Source organism: Chrysochloris asiatica, unplaced genomic scaffold, assembly GCF_000296735.1.
Source record: "Chrysochloris asiatica unplaced genomic scaffold, ChrAsi1.0 scaffold00312, whole genome shotgun sequence".
NCBI lineage: Eukaryota > Metazoa > Chordata > Mammalia > Afrosoricida > Chrysochloridae > Chrysochloris > Chrysochloris asiatica.
Genome location: NW_006408830.1, coordinates 1,765,170 through 1,789,257, shown reverse-complemented (window position 1 = coordinate 1,789,257; position 24,088 = coordinate 1,765,170). Strand labels below are relative to the sequence as shown.

Genomic DNA, 24,088 nt, shown 5'->3' with positions numbered 1-24,088 from the left:
CTCTTCCTTTTCCAATCCAAGAAAAGGGGTCTAGTCACATAATATTCTGGAAAAGGTGAAAACTATGGGGACACAACCAACAGATATGAAGAAACGCTCATGATGACTAGCTATGGTTGTTGCTAATGCTGTTGTTAAGTGCTGTTGACTCAGTTTCAACTCAAAGCGACCCTGTCTGTGTAAGGTTTCTGAAGAGCGGCTGGTGAGCTTGAACCGTCAACCTTGCAGTTCAAATTGACCCTGTTTTTGCCACAACAGGATTCCGACTAGCCATTTGTTGTTGCTGTTGTTAAGTGCTGTGGAGCCAACTAAAGAGATGTCAAACAAAACGACAATGAGAAGACATTATCTCACCCCAGCATTACTAGCAAAGTCCAAAAAAACCAGAACGCAATAAATGCTGGATAGAGCGTACAGACTATGGGACCTTCCCACACTGCTGGTGGGACTGTAAAATGGTGCAACCGCTGTGGAAAACTGGCTCAGTATTTTGTTAGAAGGTTGGAAATAGGAAGATCCTATGACCCAGCAATCCTCCTACTTGGTACATATCCTCAAGGAATCAGAGCCAGGCCATGAATGGACACAACTAAAGCAGCATTCACAACAGTGATCAAACAGAGACTGCCTAGATGTCTGTCAGCAGCAGAAGGGTTTAACAAACTCTGGAACACACACAATGGGGATATCACCCAACACTGAAGAGCAACGATGGATCCGCAGCGCGCCATACAACGTGGAGCATCCAGGGACATTATGCTGAGTGGAAATCAGTCACCCACAAAGGGACAGATGTTGTATGAGACTGATACTGTATAAAGTCAAGGAAAGGTTTTTATTCTGTAATAAAACTTTCTTTGATGATTATCAGGTGTGGGAGGGAAGGGAGAACAACTCACTGGCTAGAGTGCAGACAAGTGCTAACTTGGGTGACAGGGAAGGCAGTTAAAGGATGGAAAAAAGAAAGAGAAAAAAGGAAAATGCTTTCTGCTTTTTTTGCCTGAATGTTTTTTTTTCTTTCATGTACAGAAAAGGAAACAATGTATATATTTATTTTCTCATTAGGACAAACCATTGGGGACTTTTCTGTAAATTAAAAAAAGAAAAGGAAAGTCAAGAGGGAGTGGGGAGAGAAACGAAGAGAGAAAGAGGAAAGTTGATGTGGAAAGGGACAGTGGCGATGCTGGCAACCTGGGGAGAGAGGGCTTGGTGTGACCAGGCTGGCCATGTCAAAATGGTGGAAATGGCAAATGTATTGTTAAAAAGAAGAGAGGCTAGACCTGGGAGTGAGGGGTGGAGCATGAGGAGGGAGAGTCTGCGGGTGGGTGAAGGTTCTGTGTGTAGAGTGAGGAGTAGATTACATTACAGAAGGCGTCTGTCAAAATTCACAGGCAAATTTCCCTGCATAGAAATGACACCTGGAAAATAAAACAGACAGCTCATTACCTGGTCCTTGGTTTTCCCCTCCCGTTCCCGGATGTAGGTGGTGACAATCCGCTCCGTTTCCTCTCGCAGCCGGGGGTAGGAGCTGAGCTGGGGGAAGAGGTAGAGAGTGGCAGCATCGGTGGACGCTTTAGGCCCAGAAGCAGTGCATGGACATTTAAGGGGGTGGGTGAGGGGGGCAGCAGGCAGTGAGAGACATGAGCAGACCCACCGTGTCTCCCACATCGCTCCTGTCACCCACGCACGGCTGCTTCAGTGGGAGACAAAAACGGGGCTGTGGAGGGCTCGGTGGGCCTGGGTAAGTGAGCATGAGAGAGGGTGCTGCGCATGCGCGTGAGGACAGAGAGGCTTGTCGAGTCGGTGAATCAGAAGAGGAAAGGAGGCAGAGCAGACAGCTGGCGTCCCCTTCCCACCTGGCACTAGGTGACATGGGCACCAAGTGCACTCAGGCTGCAGGGTCGACAGGGTGAGGGTCCTCGCCAAGCTATCGAGCGTGCAGCACCTTTCCTAGGATGGCGTGGCAGCATCTGGGTCATCTACCTCGGCCGGCGGAAGCCCCTTACCACATTACCTTTGGCTTCCACACCACCCTCCAGGTAACCAAATGCAGAAGAGGATTATACCTTCTGTGGCTGTGGTTAAGTTAACAGGTTGGTACAATTGAGCAGACTGTCAAAATGACTTGGGGCCAACCCTGCTCACTGCGGTGGTGACGGGTGGAGATCCCATCGCCTTGGCCCCCTCTCATGGGCCCTAATGCTCAAAGGCTGATGGTAACCTCCACCTGCTTAGTATGTGCGAGGCTCCCCACCCCCACTGGAAGTCCAAATGGCCAAAGTGGAAGGTGGGTGCGATGCAATTCCCCCCAACCACATCTGCTGATGCGAAGCTGAGATGTGGCAAAAGTCTACAAAAAGGAGTCCAAGCCGAGGCAGAATCTGCCAGATGCACAGGTTCAGAGTCAACAATGGAAGGGAGAAGATGGGGGACAGGTGCGTGAGTGAGAATAACGAAACCTGTTACCTTCTCAGAACACTTTTTAATGACCGTGGTCAGTTCTGAGACCACGAGATCAACACACTTCAAACTTGGCTCTTTGAGTTTTACAATCTGTTTTTTCACAATGGCTTCAAAGGCCATGTCGGGGGTGAAGAGCCCCGTCCTGGGTCATGCGGAGGGCGGGACGAGGCAGATAGACACCCAAGGACAGTGCAGGCCACACACATGGGACGGGACACACAGGAAAGAGAAGAAACGAGAGTCAGCAGGTTAGTCACGTGCATGGAGGAGCCTGTGCCCGCATCTGCCCCAGAAGCTGCTTCCGATCAGAGAGGCCTCTGGGTAGGGGCTGGCTCAGAACGGGCTTCACTAGAACCGTAGGGTAGTCTCATCCCTCTGCCAGGGAATATGGATAACTTAAATATTCAAATTCATGACAACAGACTCATTTCCAACACAGCTGACAGGGTTTTTTTTGTTGTTTTTGGTTTTGTTTTGCTCTTTACCTCCCTTTTCCAATCGAAGAAGCTTAAGAAGCAAATGTGGGCTTTTGCAGACTTACAACAGGGAGCTGAAACCTCCTGCCTTGGAGGGGCAACCCACAGCTCCGACATCCCCTCATGGGCGCACAGCACAAACCGCCCACCGGGAAACACTTCAGCGGCTTGGCCAAAGCGTGCTACCTTGGGACACAGGCCCCTCAGGGAGTCAAGTGCACGATGCTGAGTGGAAGTGAAGAGGCCACTGGCACAGATGAGTTTGTGACTGAGGGGTTAGGTGAGGTCACAGCCTCAGGAGACAGGGCCAGACACCAGGAAGCTGGTTACCAAGCAGCCAGGCTGGCTTTGTGGGCCAGTGTGCCCAACATCATTATACAGCTGGTGTTGGGGCCTTTCTCCGTGTCTGGAGGACAGAGAAGTGGCCGGCTCCAGGCAAGCCTGAGTGCACAGGGAGGTTTTAGGGAGGGGGCCTCCAGCAATGGACGCGGCTCCCTCTCCGCATCCCGGAAGGCAGCAAAGCGGCAGCTCAAACAAAATCCCAATTCTACCAGACACATGCTAGGCTTGGTATCAGGGTCCCAGGGAGACCTGCCCCAGAAACCTGGCCAGTCTGGAGGCCGGACACCGCCCAAATAGACCCAGGCTGACAAACTCCCACCCCAGCCTCTGGGCGGAGGCCATAATCTGGGAAACCAAGGCAATGTGAGCAAAGGATGATGCGGCACTAGAAGCCTGATACCAAACCCCCGCGCGCCCGTTGCCACCAGGCCAGGAATCACCCTGCGCAGGGTCCAATACCTTACTGGTACACTGTCTAACTGTATTGATTAGTTCCTGGATAACCAGGTCGACACATTTCAGACAGGGCTCTTTCAGCTTGACGACCTGCTTTTTCACAATGGCTTCGAATGCCAAGTCCGGGGTGAAGAGCCCAGTCCTAAACACATCCGTACCCAGGGGTGGGGGAAATAAGTCAGAGAGAGACAAAGCACGGTCAGCAATTCCACAGGCACTGGCAGGGTCCCCGAGACGGAGCAAAAGACGGGTCGGGTCTGGGGGACAGAAGCCTGCGTCCACTGCCCAGAAACCCCCAGGGTGACCTGACCCAAGGACCCCAGGACAGTTCACGACTGGGCAGGTGCGACTCATCTGACGAACTTAAGAGGGAGACCCAGGAGGCTTGTGGGAGAACCTGAGATGGGAATAAAAACTGGTCTCTCATAATGACAATTCCGCTCTGTCCTCCCATCTGCCCACCCGGGGTAAGTTCACAGTGTGTGTGTGTACTACAGTCATGCCAAGCAACTGGACAGGAACCCTGCCAAGGGCTGGGATTGGCCTCAAGGCCTGTAACCCATCCACAAGAGGACTGCATCCCAGTGTCTCAGGAGACTCACCGGGGAATCTCACAGCTACTGAAAACTACCCAACAAAACAGCTCCCTCAAGGCCTCAAAAGTGGGGTGCCCAGAGGTTTGGGGGCCTGTCTAGTTTGAGGTTCGACACCTCAGAGGTGAAGGGGCGACAGCTACTCTCCGCGCAGAACTTGCCTGACTCCATGGATATTCTTAATGGCATAACTGATCTCTCGTCTTAAGTCTTTCTCATCGAACTCCATCTGAGAACAAACAGAATGCAGATTTAAAAAAACACACGGTAACAGTACTGACCTCTGTTCACTTTACCTCTTGCACTCCTCCCTGTGGTTTTCCGTAACCTCCAGCTTCCCATGGCCTTCCCCATCACCCAAGTTAGCATGTGTCCAACCTCCAGTAAGTGACTAATTTTCTCTTCTGTCCCACCCCCTGTGTAACCAACTTTCTTTGATCAAAGAAATCACTGTAATGAAACAAAGCGGATGATGCACTTAATGTAAAACTGACGATCTGTTCTGTGAGCCTTCACTCAATTCACAATAAAGTTTAAAACACTAAAATACAATTCTGCTGTTGCTGCTGTTAGCTACCATCAAGTGATGGCCGCCTTATGCACAACCAAGCCCAAAGCTATGCCGCTCAGGCCTGCACCTGACCCTAACTGATTGCTCATTAGACCATTATGATCCCTAGGGTTTTCGGTGATTAATTTTTCAGAAGTTCTCCAGGTCTTTCTTCCTAGCCTGCCTGAGTCTGAACGCTCTGCTGAAACCTATTGAACAACACACAAGCCACCACTGATAGGCTAGTGGTGTCAGCTGTGCACTGGCCGGAAGTGGAACCCAAGTTTCTCACAGGGTAAGAAAGAATTCTACCACTGAACCATAACTACCTAAAAAAATACTTATGTCCACAGAAATTAGGACTCATGGGCTGTGCACATCCCCAGCAATACTGAAACAATCCTGAAAGGACACACACACAGGTGCTAAAAGGTATTGTCCGGAGGGGTGAAGAGTGTGGTTGTTTCTCTCCCTTTAATTTTATTTTTAAAAAAGGAGATTGTTCATTGTAAAAAATGCAGAACACTGAAAAAATCAGAAGAAAGGAGGAAAAAGAAAACCCTAAATCCCAGTGGCACCTGGAGAGAGAGACTTTGAATAAGCTTGCAGGTATGTGTTCATAACATACACGTGATCTTGTATGTGAGACGTATCATCTATATGTGTAACACTGTGTGAGGACATCATATGTGTCACCTAGGTGCTTCCTCCCTGCAACAATACACTGGGGACATCTTCCCATATAGTTCACCTCAATTCTGTGAGAGGGAAAAAAGGAAGCCTCACTCAGCTCTGTGGACACCTGGAACTTCCCAACTCTGGGAAGGACATCTGCAGCAGAGACACCTGCCCCAGGCTGAGTGCTGCCAGCAGGCTCAGACCTGAAAGTGGGAGCTTGATGTTGTGTGGTCTGGAAAGAGACTGTGTGACCCAGCCCTGGTGACACTACCTTCACCAGCTCGAAGGGAAACCGCTCATGGAAGATGCGATTGATACGGGCACCCCCGGAGAGCTCCAGCGTGTCCACCTGGTCGCCTGAGCCCTCAATCCTCTTCTCAAAGTCCACCCCAAACTGCTGGACCATCCTATGAAGAGAAGGAACACCAGCCATCAAAGAGGTTCCAGCACAGCTCAGACATCACCTGGCAAGGCGTTTCCTAAAACGTGTGCATGTCCAAATAAACACAAACACAAGGGCCTCCTATGGCCAACACTTGCCTCAAGTCTGGTCATGGGAGGGATGTAGGTCTTTTCTTACTCCCTATTTTACACAGCTAGCAATACTTTCCCTGAGGGAGAGGGCCATCTCTCTGATTCAGTGGCTCCCTCTGCCACCCTAGACAGGTTTCCCAACCTAGAGCTCCTTCCTCTAAGACCATACCTACCATCACCCCACGGAGAGGGAGGAATTTTAAATGTTTGGGACTGGCCCCTTTGGCTCAGATGCACTGTTGATGGGCTCCTTGTCTATGAAGTGGGTTGCTCGTAACAACACCTACACAGGAGGTCAGAGTGGGGCTCCAAGGAATTTCCATATTTCACTGTCTCTACTCGAGAAGTCACTGATTGTGAAGTGTACTGTGATTTCCTACAGTCAGAACAGGAAGAACTTGGCCTATGAGTTCTAAGACTAGATGCTTCCTGATTTGAGAAGTTTAGATTGTTTTTTGGTTTTTAAATGTTCACATGATTGACAAAATGTGGTAATAACACATGTGGTATTAGAAAAAAGCATGGCCTTAAAAAGTATCTCACAATGCTGGTTAGTCACTTTGGATGTCTTCAGCATTTTGGCCTCAGTCATTTCCTCATTTCCTCCCCCCAGATTCTTCAGCAACTCCCAGGATTCTGTGGGTTTAGCTGGTGGGACCAGGTTTTCAGCAGAGAAAAGTCCCAGGAAAGCTGATGCCAGTGTGCTGCTGGGTGACCCACCCAGCAAAGAAATTCTTTGTCCCAGCCCCACGGAGCAGGAAAGGCAGCTCAAATCCCAAGGAGCTCTTGGCCAACGGAGAGAAGAGGGTGGACATAACTCGATTTCGTCTGGGAGAGACAAAGGGCCTACGTGAACGTTGCACTTGGAATAGAGTTAAGCCAGGTCAAGTGGAGAGGTGCCTCACCACAGCAGGGCCCAGCAGGGCTCTCAGGGCTGAGATGTAGGCAAAGGGAGGGGAGTGCAGAGCCGGAGCCAGTGGGGCTGTGCTCACAGAGTGCCCTCGCCTGTGCGGGGCAGGCCGGCTAACCCCAAGTGAATGACCAGTAGCAATGACTGGAGCTAAGTCTGCAGCCACAATCACACATGTTATGAACATACATTCCTGGTGCCTCTTCCACAAAGAGAGACACCCGGGGGGGCAAAGCCCAAGAGTTCAGGGAGGAAAGCTGCTCAGAAAACTGCTCCCAGATACTCTGCCTGTGAAAAGAGCCTGCCAGGGGCCTTGAAATGACAGAAGGGCCCTGGTGGTGCAGTGGGTTAAGCACTGGGCTGCTCACTTCAAGGTCAGTGGTTCAAACCCACCAGTTACTCCTTAGAAGAAAGATGAGTCAGTCTGCTCTTGGAAAGATTCGCAGCCTCAGAAACACTGTGGAGCTGTTCTACTCTGTGAGCCTGAATCAGTTTGGTGGCAGTGGGCTGGTGGAGTGGGCATTATAGCCACGGGACCAAGTTTACAGACGACGGAGGTGGTGTACAGCAGCATCCTAACACAGTCCTAAGCTATGCTGGGTTGGAACAAAGTCAGATACTGAAGAATCCATCATAATAAAGGCTTCCTGGGAGCCTTGACAGGTGAGCAGAACAATTACAAGGTCTCTCTGGAGAACATGGATTTGCCCAGGCATAGAGGAACAGGCGCCTGGATGCAGTGATCCCACTTCTAGGAGACTGTCCTACAGGAATGCTCACACACAAACACACAAGGCCGACTCCAGTGAAGCACAAGGTAGCTGAATGTTGTCTATCCACACCAGGCTAAATGAATACACTCCGATACACCTAGTGGCCACCAGACACCGAAGGCTGGAAATGGAACTGTCTGCTAGACAAGACATCTCGTAAAGCGAGGAGCCCAGGTGTGGGGGAGATGGATAATTTTCACAGACAGTCTCTGCATTCTTGAAAGTTTGTAGCATGTAATCCAAGCAGTCCCATCGAGTCAACTTTGGCTCCCGGCAACCCCAGGTGTCAGAGCAGAACAGGACTACACTAGCGCTTCTGACAGCGGATTGTTCAGTTGATCTCCAGAACTCTATCCAAGTCACCTCTGGGTGGCTTCAAACATCTACCCTTTTGACTAGCATCTGCACCACCCCAAACCAAAAACCCCAGTACCCCAGTGCCATCGAGTTGATTCTGACTCCTAGAACCAAGCCGACTGCCCATTAGGGTTTCTGAGACTGTTAACCTTTATGAGGGCAAATGGCGTCATCTTTTCCCAGAGGAGCAGCTGGTGGGTTTGAACCGCCAACCTTATGGCTGGTTAGCAAACCAATGGTTAACCCATAGCACTACCAGGGCTCCTTGGCACTACACCCAAACCAAAAAACCATATTGCCATTGAGCCTACTCTGACTCACAGCGATCCTGTACAGACTTTCTGAAGCTGGCCTCATCTCATCCTACAAAGCCACTTGTGGGTTACAACTGCCAACCTTGTGGTTAGCAGTCCAGTGTTTATCCAAGGAAAATGCTAGGAAAGCCTGGAGGTTGACACAGGGCCTCTCCTGCCTCTATCCCTGGACTATCCTCCCTGAAGCAGCCAGCGGATGTCTGTGCACATTTGAACCAGGCCACACTCCCCCTGCACCGCCCTCCCTAGGAGTCAAATCACCTCTTCACACAAGCTCCACACCTGTCCTGTCACTTCCTTTTGCTCCGCCTCCCCACACCCCCAAATCCCTTCCTTCAGTCACAGTGGACTCCCCTCTCAGGACCGTGAAGCCCTCTCCCTCATCCCCCTCAGGTTCTCGGCTGCCCCTTAACTTAGTGAGGCCCTCCCTGCCTGCCCTCCCACTCTGGCACATATAGCCCCTGTTCAACTGTGGATTTCACCACTGCAAACACAATAAATGTTGCTGCTCACTATCTTCTGTCCCAATCCCTAGCAGAGGCCCCCCGAGGACAGGGATGGGTATCTGCCTCCCCCACTGGCATGGTCCTCTTGCTAAATGAGGGTCTCGACACACTTTGTTGACTAAGTGGATGACTGCGACTGAGTGGAAGCCAGGGGGTGGCCAACAGTGGCCCTGGAGAACCAGGCTGGGTGGGGTGGCACACGTACTGCAGAAGGGCTTTGGTTTTGCGAGTGGGGTCGTCGGGTCGGAAGTTCTTGTACTCCTCCACCTCCTTCTCCAGCGACAGCAACTGGCTCTGCAGTTTGCTCCGCAGGGTTGGCAGCGATTCCCGGATGTGGTTGGTCAGTTGCTGCGAGAGAGGGGCCAGAGGTCAGTGCAAGCAGGAGGCTGGGGAGGTGCAGGTTCCACCTGGGAAACGGACAAGGGCTCAGCACTGTCCACAGAGCGAGGACCTGGAGCAGCCATGGGTCCTTAGGAAGCAGGGCAAATCACCCTCAGGGGAAGCATGTAAGCACCCATATAGCCAGGCCAGGAAGCACCAGGGAGGAAGGAAGGGAGAAAGGGGAACAGAAGGCTGGCTACACAGATAGTCCTGGACTGGATGAAGGAGTTCCATTCCAATGCCTCCATCCTAAGTGGGTTCTGATGTGAAGTCGAATGCCTTATTTGCTTTGAATGTTTGTTTATTATTATTATTTCCTCTTATCAGCATCTTTATAAATCTGATCTTGATTTGTGGACATGAGAATATATAACATCAGCAAATTATGTGCTACAACACTGTGTGTTGCACATATTATTAACGGCTGTTGTAAGTGCTGTCGAGTTGGTTCTGACTCATAGCGACCCTGTATAAGGTTTCGGAGGAGCGGCTGGCGAGCTTGAACCGCCAACCTTTGTGGTTCAAACCGACCTTGCGGTCCAGGCACATGAACCCACAGCGCCAGTATGAAAAATAAAACTGGATGGAGGTAAAGGGCTGCTTGTCAGGGATCCTTCCTATGGGAAAACTGCATGGGTCTATGGGTCTATGCTCATGTCCCAGAGCGGTATCACCAGCCCCATTCAACTCAAGAGGAAACTAAGAGTTACAAAGCGCTGCTCCTAGAGATGGTGGAATTTGAACCCAGGTCTGGCAGAGTGAACTGAGCCGCTCCAGGCTCCTGTGCAGACAGTTGGACTGTGGCCTGCAGCTCTCTCTACGACAAGGGCCTCAGCCACTAAAAGGGGGCCTTCACTTCCCTCCGCTTGCACGAGTCCTGGTGTGGCACTGTCGGCACAAAGTCAGCGGCTCAAACTCACCAGCTGCTCCTTGCAAACTCTATACAGGGTCGCTATGATTCGATGGCACTTAACAACAACAACAACAACGTCTCCTAGGCAGACCCTGGGTGACTCAGTCCCTATGACTACCCAGCCCTGGACTGGGCATTCATTCATCTGGAGGCTGTTTCACAACTGTCTCCCCATCAGAAACATGCTTCTCTGAGAGCAGAGCCAGGCTCACTCACTGCCCACTGTGTCCCCCTAGTGCCCACCAAGTGCATAAATCCTTGAAGGCCGCTCTGGGGCCCTGCCACCTTCCTGGACATAGTGAGGGGTACATGGGCCTCGCCCCGGCTCTTGACAGCACGGGAGACAGGGAAGACTCCTGTGAAGGGCAAGAGGAGTGACTTCTGGTTTCACGACCCAGTTCCCGGTGAGGGCTTTGACCTGACGGTGGAAAGAGCACAAGAGCAGGACGATACTAGCTGCAGCCTTGGACTGAACAGGAACCATTGTCTCTGACTCATAGCTACTCCCGAGGACAGCAGAGAACTGCCCCCTTTGGGTTTCAGAGGCTGTAAATCTTTATGGGAGCAGATAGCCTCCTCATCTTTCTTGTGACGAGCATCTGGTGGGTTTGAAGTGCTGACCTTGTGGTTGGCAGCCAAATGTCAACTAGGGCTCCTTAGGAACCATTCTGCTGCCCCTCAAAACAAAGACTGTGTAAAGGAACGAGAGCCTGTTTGCTCAGGGAATATCATCCAGCTACTCAGAAAAGCTGGGCGTGTTTCGCTGCAGAGCTGGCGCACTAGTTCCTTCTGCTGCTAGAAAACCAAGGGGCGGAAGCAGGGCTGTGTGGCTGCTAATGGCACAAAAGGGAGAAACGTGACTCTTGAAAGTGCTTCTTGATTTTATTTCTAGTAACTAAGAACAGTGCTTCCCTGTGGATAAGAGGTAGGAGCAGACAGGGGCACCTCACTGTATACCTTCGAGTACAGTTTGGTTGAATGAAGTACCAGAAGGTGCCAGCATTTGGTACTTGCTGCATTTCGTGAAGCAGATGAACTAAGCTCTAATTACCAGCTGCATTCTTGCTGACTCCCAACACCAGGCTGAGGAAGCAGGGACCCGAAATGGCTAGGCCCCAGACCCATCATGGGTCGATCTCCAAAGTGCCCTCACTTAGCTGCTGTCTGTGCTGTAGGCTACTCTGGCTGGTGCGAGCATGATGTTCTTTAACCAGGCCACCAACACAAGGGACTGTATGCAAACTGCGTAGAATGTGAGTGACCATTCCAATGGCAATTAAGTAACAATGTTAATAACGTCACGGTAATATGCACTCTCCCCCAACTCGGAATCAAGGGCATTTGTCATGTGAGTAATAAATGTGGACTGAATCCATTTTGATAAAGCAAGCATCATCCTAGTGTGAGACAGAACCATTGGAATCACCGGTGTTGTGCAAAGTGCGACGCCCCGACTCCCGTACCTGATTCAGAGCCTTCTGCAGGTGTGGGGTGCCCATGCGGTCGGCCATGTGACGGTAGGCAGGGTGGGAAAGGAAGAACTTCCTCTCGGCTGCCATGGCCGCGCGGATGTCCTTCCTGCCCTCGATGTCCTTTTGGCTGCGGTTTACCACACCGATATAGCCTGTGGGGAGACAGGGTCAGGTGGAGGCAGGGCCATGCCTGTGCCCCTTAAGCCACTCACAGACCGGGCTACAAACAGCAATGCGACACTCAGCGAGAACAGAACCACCAAAGTAAACCACTGCTGTCCTGACGATTCCGCCTCACAGTGCCGCTGCAGAACAGCTCCCACTGTCCCAAGAGCCTTTCCAAGGCTGACATCTTTGCAGAAGCTGACTGCCTCATCTTTCTCCTAAGAAGCAGTTGGTGGGTTCCAACCACTAAACTTTCACAGTTAGCAGCTAAGCACTGTGCCACCAGGGCTCCTAGATACAACCCCAAACCAGACCCACTGGCATCGACTCACTTCTGACTCAGAGCGAACCTACAGAGGTTTCCCAAGACTATCAATCAGTCTTTATGGAAGCAGCCCGCCTGTTCGTTCTTTCCAGTGGTTAGTAAATTTGAACCGCCGACCTTGTAATTAGCAACCCAACACCTAACCCACAGTACCACCCAGGCTCCTGAGGTCACAGCCTTGAAAACCTTACAGAGCACAATTCTACTCTAAACCATAAGGGGGCAGCCAGCAACTCTTGGTGGTGGGCAGAGGGCAGGGGACCTGCAGGCCGCCATGTGTGAAGTCTTCTTAAAGAATACTTATTAATCTCTCATGGGGAAACATTCTGACATTCTACTAAAGCAAACAGAAAAGCAGGTCGCCAAGTAGCCCAGAGCCAGATTAAAACCAGCTCTGCCACTTTCTGGCTTTGTGAGCCAAAGCTGCCTCAGTTTCTTCCTTCATACAATGGGGATGGGAACAGACCTCAGTGAACTGCTGCCAGGATGAAATGAATTCCTACATATCAACAGCTGAGAACGGTGCCTGGTACAGAGCAGATACTCAACAAATGTTTGCTCTGGTCATTGTTGTAAATGAATGAATTTAATCAGGCCTCCCGTCTGGATCTAATTACCCAGGTAGAGGGAACCGCCATTGGCCAGGTCCCAAATGCAGGATGTTATAGAGATCAGATAGGATCTGGTTTCTTCCACAAATAAACAGTGTAAGAAAAACACAGGGCGCAGATGGGGTAACTATTAGAAAAGTTCAAGTATCAGTGTGTAAAAACAAGCTGATGCCTAAAATTTATGTTGAAAACCCTCAAGAAGAATATCACAATAATTAGGAGAGGCCACAGGCTGGAGGATGAAGACTGGTCGTGTGCTGCCAGCCATTCAAGCTGGGTAGTAGGATCCTTCGAGGCTGGATGTCTCAAAACTCATGATTTCGGAGAATTCTCATCATGGAAGGCTAAGTATGCTGATGAATCCAAGTTCAAACTCCTGGTAAAAGCTGCCAGGAAGGAGTGCCACAAATCCCTACCAGGGGCTCTCTTGGGGAAGACAGGAGGGTCGGTTTTCAGGGTTTTTTGTTTTTTTCTGTAGGTTAGCTTTCTAATGTTCCAAAAATGAGCAGGTGTTAACTGTGCAATTGAAGACCAGTGCATAGAAATCAGAAGAAAGAGACTCTGATCATAAGAGGAAAACATGAGCAGCATCTGTAACCTACTGTCCAGGCAGTAAGCTCTGGGCAGTGCGAAACAGGGGACGACGGCCTGCGTGTCCACGTGTGCATCCCGAGACTCCTGCCACATCTTAGTCAGGAGAATGACAAAAACAAATGCTGTTTTCCAAAATGGCAAGAGCACCAGCTCTCTGACTGCCCAGGCCCAGCCCATGCTCCCCACCCCTCGCCCGCACCCAGCCTCACCTCTTCTCAAGGGAAGGAGTTTATTCTCTAGGATGTCTCTGGCATCGGTGCCTTCGTCCATCAGGTCGAGCTTCGTGATAACACCGATGGTCCGCAGGCCTGAAAGAGTCCAAATGTCAGAAGGCACCAAGAGAAAAGAACACTGGCCACCTCCCTGGTCCCCAGTTTCCCACTGGACAAGTGGCCACCGTCTCAGCATTAGTGATATCACTGACTGATTGGACTTGCTACTCCAGGCTGGGATGGGGGGACCGCATCGAAACTCAAATCCCAGGTCACAGCTGTGACTCTTATCCTCTCTGACCAGCATGAAAAGGCACAACATACATGTGGACAGGCCTGCAGCACTGGAGTCTAGTGGTTTTCTCTCACCTGAACAGCAAAAATTCTACTCTGGAAGCATCCCATCCAATCCCTCCTCTCTCCAAGCCACCCCGAGTCAAAGAGAGGGTCAGAGCTTAGCTCCACACCAGATCAACAGTCACTGCTGCTGCCCGAGAGTCACTTCTGTGCCAGCTGTGTGTGTGTGTATGTGAGTGTGTGTTGGGGCGTCAGTTCACTTGGGTACTAAGGGGGGAATAGCTGTGCTTTCTTTTCTCAGCCTCTGTGATGACAGTGTAAATCGGCCTCAACTACAACCGCCTACAAGGAGCTCTGGTAGCGTAGTGGATACGAATCGGACTGCTAACCTCAGAGTCAGCAGTTCGAAACTACCAGCTGCTCCACAGGAGAAAGACGAGGCCCTGTACAGGGTGGCTATGAATCAGAACCGACTCCACGGCACATAACAGCAGCAGCAGCAGCCACCTACGGAGCTCCCACCCACTAGGACAGGACGAGGTAGAGTGAGCTAGAGGATATGGCTGGGGTGGCAAGTCCTAGGGGCCTTCACCTCTCTTGGAAATGATGAAAAATCATAACCCACCCAGATGTCCAAGAACAAAGGCTGCCTGGTGGGTGACAACAGAGATTACATGGCACTGTTCACACTGTTGCTATGGTGTGAAACAGGAAGGGCACTCTGGATTTAGGTGAGTTTCTGTGCCAGGAAAAACTCGGGCAGACTGTTTCCCCAGTGTGGCCTGTGCTGCATCCCTGTTGGAGACGGGAACTGTCGTTTGTTTAGGTTATGTACGTGACAACATGGGCAATAATCACTAACACTCTTTAAAGTAGAAAGCTTTTGTGTTTTAAAGATAAAGAATGCCAGCATCCAGGTCACAAATGATGCTTGGCTGCATGGATGGCCCTGGGGTCACTGCAGCCCCGCCCAGGAGATGACAGTGGAGAAGAGGACTGGGAGGCTGTGGGCAGGGCAGGGCAGCACCTCTGGGAGAAGCACAGCATTGGGTAGCTCTGTGGACAAAGGCACACAGTCCTGGGCTGTAAAGTGGTCGTACTCAGCGAGGGAAAAGCCACCAGCTGTCACTCTTCACTAAACACCCCATAAACTGACCTGGGGCTGGCAAACTGGGGGACCTGAGCCACAGAGTCTACTGGCCCTTGGCAATGTGCCCAGCACCACTTCAAAGTACTCCAGAGCCCCAGCAGAGGGCATGTGACACCATAGGATAAGCACTCGACCTCAACGTTGGTTTGAACTGCAAGGCTGGCAGTTCAAACTCACCAGCAGCTCCTAGAAACCCTATACTGGGTCGCTATGACTTGGAACCAACTTGACGGCCATTAACAACAACAACAAGGCAGCCCCCAGGTTATGAGTAAGAGCCCTTCCTAAAGTGTATCATTAACTTGAATGTGTACGTAAGTTAGAACGGGTGCACACGGTTCTTAGGTAGCCTTACTTCAGTGCAAGAGAAAGCTCGATGCCTTTTCAAGATTTAAAAGCTCTACCTGCAGCAAGTGAAGGTGACTGTGTTGAAAAATTTGTTGAATAAAGGTTATTCAAGGGAGGACCAATTCACGTAACATTAAGAGCAAGTGAGTCTTGGTATGGCGCTGTAGGAATAGCACTGGACTGCCAACTCCAAGGTCAACAGTTCAGACCCACCGGCTGCTCCTTAGAAACCCTAGACAGAGATGCTGTGATTCAGCACCCACTTGATGGCGCTCAACACCAACAAAGGTCAAGTAAGGAGCCCTAGGGGTGGAGTGGGTTGTGCTTTAGACGGCTGCTCAAAATGGCAGTAGTTCAAACCCAACAGCGGCTTCTCAGGAGAAAGATGAGGCTGTCTGCTCCCATGAAGATTTATGTCATGCCAAACTTGAGAGCACTATTCCACTCTGCCCTCAGTGTGGGGTCGCTGTGAGTTGGAATTGACTGGATGGCAGTGTTATTGGTGTTAAGTACTGTTGAGTCAGTTCTGATTCATAACAACCCTGTATAACAGGGTTGGGGAACATCTGACCCGTGGGCCATATAAAGCCCCCGAAATCATTTGGTCTGGCTCTCCAAGGCAACTGCAATTCCAGCCACAATACTTGTTTTTATTAAGTGCTATTGAATCTGACCCATAGAGACTCTTTAAGGATTTCCGTGGAGCGGCTGGTGAGCTTGAACCGCCAACCTTGTGGTTCAAATTGACTTTGCTGTCCTGTGTATTAACCCACAGCGCCACACCAGGTTGCCAGCCACCACATTAGGGGTGAGTGAATTAAATGTACGACCAAATATAGCAGGCTAATTCTGAAGCGGATAATTTTGTATGGCCCATGAATGATGTTATAAATTTTGGCAGAAACACCCACCCCCACCCCTTCTGTATAGAGTTTCTTAGGAGCGGTTGGTGAGTCTGAATCACCAACCATGCAGTTCAAATCAACCTTGCAGTGTAGTGTTTACCCTACAGCGCCACATCAGGATTCCAGGATGACAGTGGGCTTGGCTTTTTGTGTTTCTTTCTTTTTTTTTTTTAAAGGGCAAATATAAGTGGGACATCATAATCCGGGGACTTACTGTAGGTCAGTGTACAGCACAGTAGCTTAAAAGCCCCAACTGGCTGAGAAGAAACTTGCAACACCCACCATTATCTGAAATGATCTCACTTGCTTACTTCCTTGTTGAACTGTCTCCTCTACTGGAAAATCAGCTTCCAGACAGCAAGGGTAGCTGGAGCCTCAGGGCCCAAACAGAGTCAGGTACACAGCAGGTGCGTAAGCAACATTTACTCAGTAAATGGCCTCTTCAGAAGTTTGACCCTGTATGCCCTTAGCTGGGGAAGCCACAGTCCCTACGCTTCACCCACCCCCACTTGCCCCATTCATTTGTTACTTTATCTGCCTCTGAGAAGTCTCTGTTTTCAACCCTGCCTGGAACAGTTTCTGGAAAATTTCTAGCCCTCACAACCGCCCCACTGCCCACCACTGCTGTTCCCATTCTGTGAGCTGGAATCCGAGCCTCGGAGGGGGACCTCACACCTGTGAGTTATGACGCGTGGCCTCTGCTCACTCCCTGAACTAGCCCCCTATGTACCATCAGGGCCAGGAGAGATGCTCACATGCCCACCAGCACCGCAGGTCCTCAGGGAGTGTCCCAGGAGGCTTTTTCCAAAGGGGGGGGGGGAGTGCCAAAGAGGATTACCAGTAACTGGAAAGCAGGGATTCGGGGCAAGCCTGCATGCTCAGAGGCACCTGGGAGAGGGAGGCATGTGGCCCTGGGGCTCAGTGGTTACCTTGGGGGTCAACCTCCTTGGCCATTTTGAGAGCGTCTGAGTTGGCCAGGTCCATGTTGGCTGGGGTGACGGCGAGGATCAGTGTGCTCTCCCGGCTGATGAAAGTCAGGATCATTTCCCTGATCTGGTACTCGATGTCTGGAGGCTGGTCCCCCACGGGCACCTTGGTGATGCCCGGAAGGTCAATGAGGGTGAGGTTCAGCACTGCAGGGGGAGAAGGAGGGAGCTCATCAGGGCCAGGAGCTCTGAAGCCCACACAACCCAGTGGCAGCCCAATGCAGCCCCTCAGTCCTCCTACAGACACACCCCACCATGGGGCTGGCTCTACTCAAATGGTGCCAAGTTGTAAAATCAGGACATTTGTGTTTACAGACTGGAATTAGTCTAAATAAGTAAATAAGTTCCATGAAGAACAGAAAGAAAATATTGTTTACTTACTGATTATGAACACTCTGAGATCTATTCATACAGCTTTATGTTATGCTACAATTTGAGTAAAAGGCAGGGGAATACATACACAAAATGCATATACTCATTATTAGGAGCTCTGCCAGCGTAGTGGTTATGAATTGAGCTGGTAACCTCGTAACCTCAAGATCAGTAGTTTGAAACTACTAGCAGTTACACAGGAGAAAGTTGAGGCTTTCTGCTCCTGTAAAGATTTAAAGTCTGGGAAACCCTACACAAGGTCTCTATGAGTCAGAACTGACTCCACTGCATACCACCACCATACTCATTATTGCTTAGATATGCATAATATGGCCTTATCTTAAGAACAAGAAATACTATTTGTAAGATTGAGGGCAGGGTGTACAGACCATCTTGTCATAAAATGTTGGAATATTCCGAAGCGTGGCTGGAGTTTACAATTCGTGCCATGACCCCCAACTATTGTGTTAATTAACCTCACATAGTGTTAACATCAGGGTGATGTTCTGGGTGGACATCTAGCTTACCAGTTTCTTCTGAAGCATTGGAAGCCCTAGCTATCTCTGGCCTATGTCACCATGTGGTCACCATGGCCTGAGAGCTAAGTGTTAACTGCCTCTTAAAAGAGGGCCAGTTACCACAACCCACATGACTCTCAAGTCTTCCTAGTCTGGTGGGATTTTCTGAAAGCCGAGATCAAATTCCCTGTACCACCTGCTTATCTAAAGTGGTGTGATACTGCTCAAGAGGGCGGGGTGTGGGTGAGGATAACAGGAGGGAACGCAGTCTCTGTGAGAGGGAGTTGCATCCTACCCAAGACTAGCACAGTCTGCGCCCTTGCTGCCTACCGTGTGGCGAGTAGACCCGCAGGTTGATGGGTACTGGGGAGATGCCTTTGTTGGTCCCCGTGGCCCTGTCAGTCTCTGCTTCGATCTCCTGCCGGACTTCATCAAAGTCTGTAAACTTTTTGGACTTGCAGTGCAGAAATTCGGCATATTCTGAAAAGGGAAGAACAATCCTCAAAATCAGAACGCATTCTCTTTGCTGGTGGCGCACAGATGAGCAGGGACAAGAGCGCTGTCTCTGTCGAGCAGAGGATACAGAGTCAGTCAGTGGTAGACACCCTGGGAATTTGGGGAACAGTGCAGTCAGTCACTTAACAAGTATTTGAAAGGCGCTGCTACTGCCCCAGCACATTCCAGGTTCCACAGAAACAAAATCAGCCAAGAGCCAGGCCCCCAGGAACCTGCATTCTAATGTTGTTGTAGAGCTCTGCAAATGACACATCAGGGCTCCCAAAACACCCAGTAGGTGAGCTGTGACCAGTATTTAGTTCTTTATTCTTTTACTAATGAACAGAATAAATCCGCTGACTCACAGCAACCCGGTCAGACAGAGGAGAACTGCCCCCTTTACAGAAGAGGACTGTCACATTTTTCTCGCCAGAGCGATAAGGTGGGTTTGAACTGCCGAATCTTTCAGTTAGCAGCTGAATGCTTAACTACTGTGCCATCAGGGCTCCCTTAAGTGAACAGAATAGAAAAGGCATCACCCAGAACCAGGGAAAGGGCATCTGAGGGAGCTCTGCTCTAGTACTGTACATGAGCCAGTCCTAGGTCACACAGCAAAACCTTCCAAACTGTGGAGTTAAGGTCAAAAGGGTCAGAAGCCGCTGTCCTAGCTGAATCGGGAGCCTTCAGGGTGGGTGTTCAGTTCACCAAGATCTCTACAGGACTCATTTATTCCTTCCCCTTTAGCAATCCGCTACCCCTGGTGAGGGATGGAGAAGCAATTGCTATCCTCACTGTCCCTTCTTCTCCTGGATATTCTGGGCATACGTGAACCCCTCACAGGATAAATGCTTTCTAGAAAGAACTGAGTGGATTGAAGAGGCCTCTTTACGAATTCTCAGATCGGGGGATTTAAAAGTCTTCTTGATGCCAAGATGAACAGAGAACAAATTAGGGGCCTCAGAAGCAGGCTGGTTCTGTCCCCAAGCTACAGAAAGCTCAGCGCAGGCATGCAGAGGTGACAAGGGAAATACAAGAATCATTCCCCCAGAACGGCAGTGGTGTGTACCCTGCAAGAACTCCGCATTTCTGGGTGTTTATGTTTTTGTGGGACCTTCCAGCCTCTAAGGTGGATTAAGGCTAAAGATGAATGGGGTGGGCGTCCTGCTGGCCCGCAGAGATGTACATAGATGTGCATGTCAAATGACTAAAAAAAGGAAGCGCTGGAGATGGCCTCACTGTCCACCAGGCTGCTTCAATCACAGCAGAGACACACCCCACTGCTATGAATCGATTCCCAATCACGGCCATCCTATAGGAGAGAGGAGAACTGCCCCATAGGGTTTCTGAGGCTGCCAATTGTTATGAAAGCAGACTGCCCCATTTTTCTCCTGAAGAGCAGTTAGTGGATTTGAACTGCTGATCTTCTGTTTAGTAGCCCAATGCTTAAGTCAACACATCACCAGGGTGCCTATGCACACTGCTGCGGTTCTGACTTAGAGTGACCCTGTATGGGGTTTACGGGGCTATCAATCTTTACAGGAGCAGAAAACCTCATCTTTCTCAGGTAGAGCTGCTAGTGAATTGGAACTGCTGACCTTTCGGTTAGCAATACAACATGTAAACCACTACACTGCCAGGGCTCCTACATACACGAGGATGGAGCTGAACCCCTGCCAGTGCAGGAAGGCTGGGAGGTCGAAACTCCGCCCGGCAATGCAAACAGGCAGAAAACAGTGAGGATGAGCTTGTCTGCTGTCCCTTCACCATAACTTAACCTACGGACAATACTCTGGCCTCGCTCACCGGCCCTGCATGTGGTCCCATGTGCTCCTCAGAGCCACCTGGACAACTGACGCTGCCAGGATCCTGGTTTCACAAATGAGGAAACTGAGGCATAGACACCAAGCTAGGGCTTAACAGTGGAGGGGCTGGGGTCTGGAACTTGGATAATCTGACTCAAGGAGGTGACTCAAGCCAGACGGGTAGCTGACTCTGAGGCCACCAGAGGCTCTTCTCTCTGAACCACTGCCTCAAGCAGGGGCACTGACTGCCAGAAACAGGGGCCAAGAGGATGCCAGCTTGTCAGAACTCCAGAGGCCTAAACTCCCCACCCCCACCCCCACCCCCGCTGTCAGCTGACCCAGTTCCCAAGGGCAGCCACGCTCTGGCCTTCCAGAGGGATAGGAGCAAACATTCAACCACCTTATTGCAGCAGCCACTGAAAATGGAGCAGACCCCTACCCGCACAGCCAATATCGACTCTCTTCCAGCTTGAGGCCCCAGTGACAGATAACCCCTCTTCAAGGAATGGAGAGGGGGGCATGGAATGGAAAAGGGGCTGGGGGCCGGAATATGGGCCCTCTTTCCAGCAGGCCTATGAACCTGCCCCTCTCCCACCTCCATGCTGACTACTGCCTCTTTCAAGGAGCTTCCCTGATTGCACCCTGCCCAAACACTCCATCCTACATCTGGGGTCTCCTCCCCATCAGTCAGGTCACCCATTGTGGCCACCGAGAACCTAACATGTAATAGCAACATACTGGGGGCACTATGAGCTCAGTCTCCATATTCAGAGCACCCCACCCCCACCCCCCTCACCAGCCAGGCCTCAGTTTTCTGATCTGTAAAACAGGAGCCACAATAGAGCCTATTTCTCAGGGCTGCATAAGGGGAGCCACAGCCACACTGCAACCATCAGGGTGGGACCTGGCCAGGGACATTCCCCAAATGGCACAGGACCCAGCCCAGACCTGCCACAGCCTCCCCTGCCTGCCTTTTCCCAGAAGTACTTATCACCACCAGACAGGCTAAGATACCTGTGTCCCCAGGGCCCAGCACACAGGAAGGCCTCAATAACTGTGTGCACAGAGCGACTGCAGCAGAAAAGGGATATGGCCCCTGGGTCCACTTTGTTGAGGTGGCTCAACTCCCCAAACACTACCTGCTTCCCCCTTTCCCTCCCAAAGCACTTCCTGACCAACAAGGGCCAGGCCAATCCTGAGTGGGTCCTGGGATGGGGAGGAGCAAGCAGGAAGCCAGGTCAGCTGGGTCCCATTTTTGGCACCAGAGTGGGGCAAAGCAGAGAAGGGTAGGTGTCCTGGAAGTACCAGAACCCAGAAAGACCTCCCCTACTTCCAACCTGGCTGTCCAGCATCCTCCCCCCCCCCCACCCCACCCCTGCCTCCAAATGGCCCCTGAGGACACCAAGATGGTGGAGGCAAACAAGCGCTGGACTGGTCCATCCTTCTGAAATGACAACTTCTACCTATGTCTCTGGTAGCGTAGTAGTTACGAATCAGGCTGCAAACAGCAAGGTCAGCAGTTCAAAACTACCAGCTGTTCCGTGGGAGAAAGATGAGGCTTTCTGCTCCCGTAAAGATTTACAGCCTCGGAAATCCTGTACAGGGTCGCTATGAGTCGGAACCAACTCCACGGCACATAACAACAACAATATCCTGGTGTGGTGCTGTGGGCTAATGCATCAGATTGCAAAATCATTTAGGCTGCAAGGCTGGTGGTTCAAGCTCACCAGCTGCTCCTTGGAAACCCTAACAGGGTCACTATGGGTCAGAATCGACTCGATGGCGCTTAACAACAACCCATGTCCTCAGGTTGCTCGAAGGGGGTGGGAATGAGGGCAAGGTGAGGCCAGTGCCTCGGTAGCCAGGCTGCCTGGTAGGCTGGCTAAGGGGCTGACACCCCTCCCCCCCCATACTTCCTTCAGCTTCCTCATGAGGGTGGAGGTGGGAGTAAAAACCTGAAGCCAATGGCTTTCATGACCACAGGCCTGAGCCCAGCCCACCCACAGCTGCAGCACCAGATGGGAAGGGAGGTCCCAGCTTCCAAACCCTATCCACAGACGGCAAAGCCAGATCCGTCAGACACAGGACAGCACCGCTGCGTCTCCACAGTGGCACACACCCACATGCAGAGTCAGCTCTTCCTGACAGACGCTGCCTGGGTGCCACCAGGGCAACCAGACTCATGGCTCCTGGAAAAGCAACAGCTTTGTAGAAGGGCTGGTTCTGGAGAGCCCTGGGCAGTGGTGGGAGGTGGTCACCTGGACCAGTGTCCACAAAGTTTTTGGTTAGCACATGCTGCCCTAGGAGCAGAAAAGACAGGAGAGTAGACTAACACACCACACAGGATGCTCATCTCTGGGACCAGGGCAAAGGCAGACCACCAACCCTGGCCCTCCAAGCCCAACCCTTCTGTTGTCCATTGCCATTGCTTTCCAACCACAGCCGCTTGGGTTTGGTGTCGTTCTCTGGCTCTGACCCGAGTCCAGACCTCTGCTGCTGTGCTATCTTCTCACCCCTCCTCCCCAGCCTGAACTACAATTCCCAGAACCGCACATCAGCTGACTTCCCTGGGAGGCTCACAGGAAGCCTTCCCTGCATCCCCGCAGCCCAGGCCCCCCTCAGAAGGCACTGTCCATTGGACAAAAGCCTCAAACAAGCTGTTGCTCCGCTCCACAGCCAACCTGGAGCTGGCCAGCTGCCCTTGGCCCTTCATTAAACGTGCACTCTGTGCCTACAAAGGCAGGTTTTTCTAGACAACCGTTCTGGCCTTGGCTCTCTCCCGGGCTTCCTTCAGGTCTCGGCTCTAAACACTCTCCTCAGAAAGACCTACACTGACCCCCTGAGCCCTGGCCATGGACCCGCACTCTCTCCGGATAGACCCCAGGTTCTCAATCCCCCTGCTCACTGCCAAGCTCCCTCAACTCCCAGGAGAGCCCCCAAGAGCAGGAAACTGTGTCGTATGTTCACTGCCCTCCACTGGGGCCTACTGCATGAATGCTGTACTTGTTAGGTGCCATCAAGTCGGTACCAAGTCATAGTGACCGTATTTATTATACACAACAGAACAAAACGCTGCCCGATCCTTGGCCAACCTAACAATTGTTGCCAAGCTTGAGTCCATCAATGCTGCCACTCTGACAATCCATCTTGCTGGGGATCTCCCTCTTTTTCTCTAACCCTCCACCTTACTAAACATGATGTCCTTCTCCAGCGACTGGTCCCTCCTGACAACATATCCGAAGTATGAGAGATGAAGTCTGGCCATCCTGGATTCCAAGGAGCACTCTGGCTGCACTTCTTCCAACACAGATCTGTTGGTTCCTGTGGCAGCCCATGGCACTTTCAACATTCTCCTCCAACACCATAACTCAAAAGCATCAATTCTTCTTCCGTCTTCCTTATTCACTGTCCAGCTTTCACATGCATATGAGGTTATTGAAAATACCATGGCTTGGGTCAGGCGCATCTTAGTCTTCAAGCTGACACCTTTGCTCTTCAACGCTTTAAAAGGCTGCATGCAGCCCCCTCAGGCCTGGCATCCACCAAGTCTTTGAATCCTGTTTGTTGTGAATGGCTCTGTGAGGCATGCT

General features: G+C 51.2%; 1 protein-coding gene across 7 annotated transcripts in view; it reads right to left on the bottom strand.

Moving 5' to 3' along the window:
* DNM2 (dynamin 2) overlaps window positions 1-24,088 on the bottom strand; it is a 94,511-nt gene that overhangs the window by 21,603 nt on the left and 48,820 nt on the right. For 4 of the 7 annotated variants that reach the window (XM_006875118.1, XM_006875114.1, XM_006875116.1 and 1 more), the window contains exons 3-11: window positions 18,532-18,681; window positions 17,255-17,458; window positions 13,623-13,721; window positions 11,710-11,870; window positions 9,158-9,300; window positions 5,830-5,965; window positions 4,492-4,559; window positions 3,741-3,879; window positions 1,447-1,533 (exon numbers count right to left, since the gene is read on the bottom strand). In XM_006875118.1, the coding sequence (XP_006875180.1) occupies window positions 1,447-1,533; window positions 3,741-3,879; window positions 4,492-4,559; window positions 5,830-5,965; window positions 9,158-9,300; window positions 11,710-11,870; window positions 13,623-13,721; window positions 17,255-17,458; window positions 18,532-18,681 (1,187 nt within the window). Of the gene's footprint in view, window positions 1-1,446; window positions 1,534-2,466; window positions 2,606-3,740; window positions 3,880-4,491; window positions 4,560-5,829; window positions 5,966-9,157; window positions 9,301-11,709; window positions 11,871-13,622; window positions 13,722-17,254; window positions 17,459-18,531; window positions 18,682-24,088 lie in introns of all 7 variants that reach the window. The other 3 variants (XM_006875115.1, XM_006875113.1, XM_006875117.1) reach the window with 1 other exon arrangement.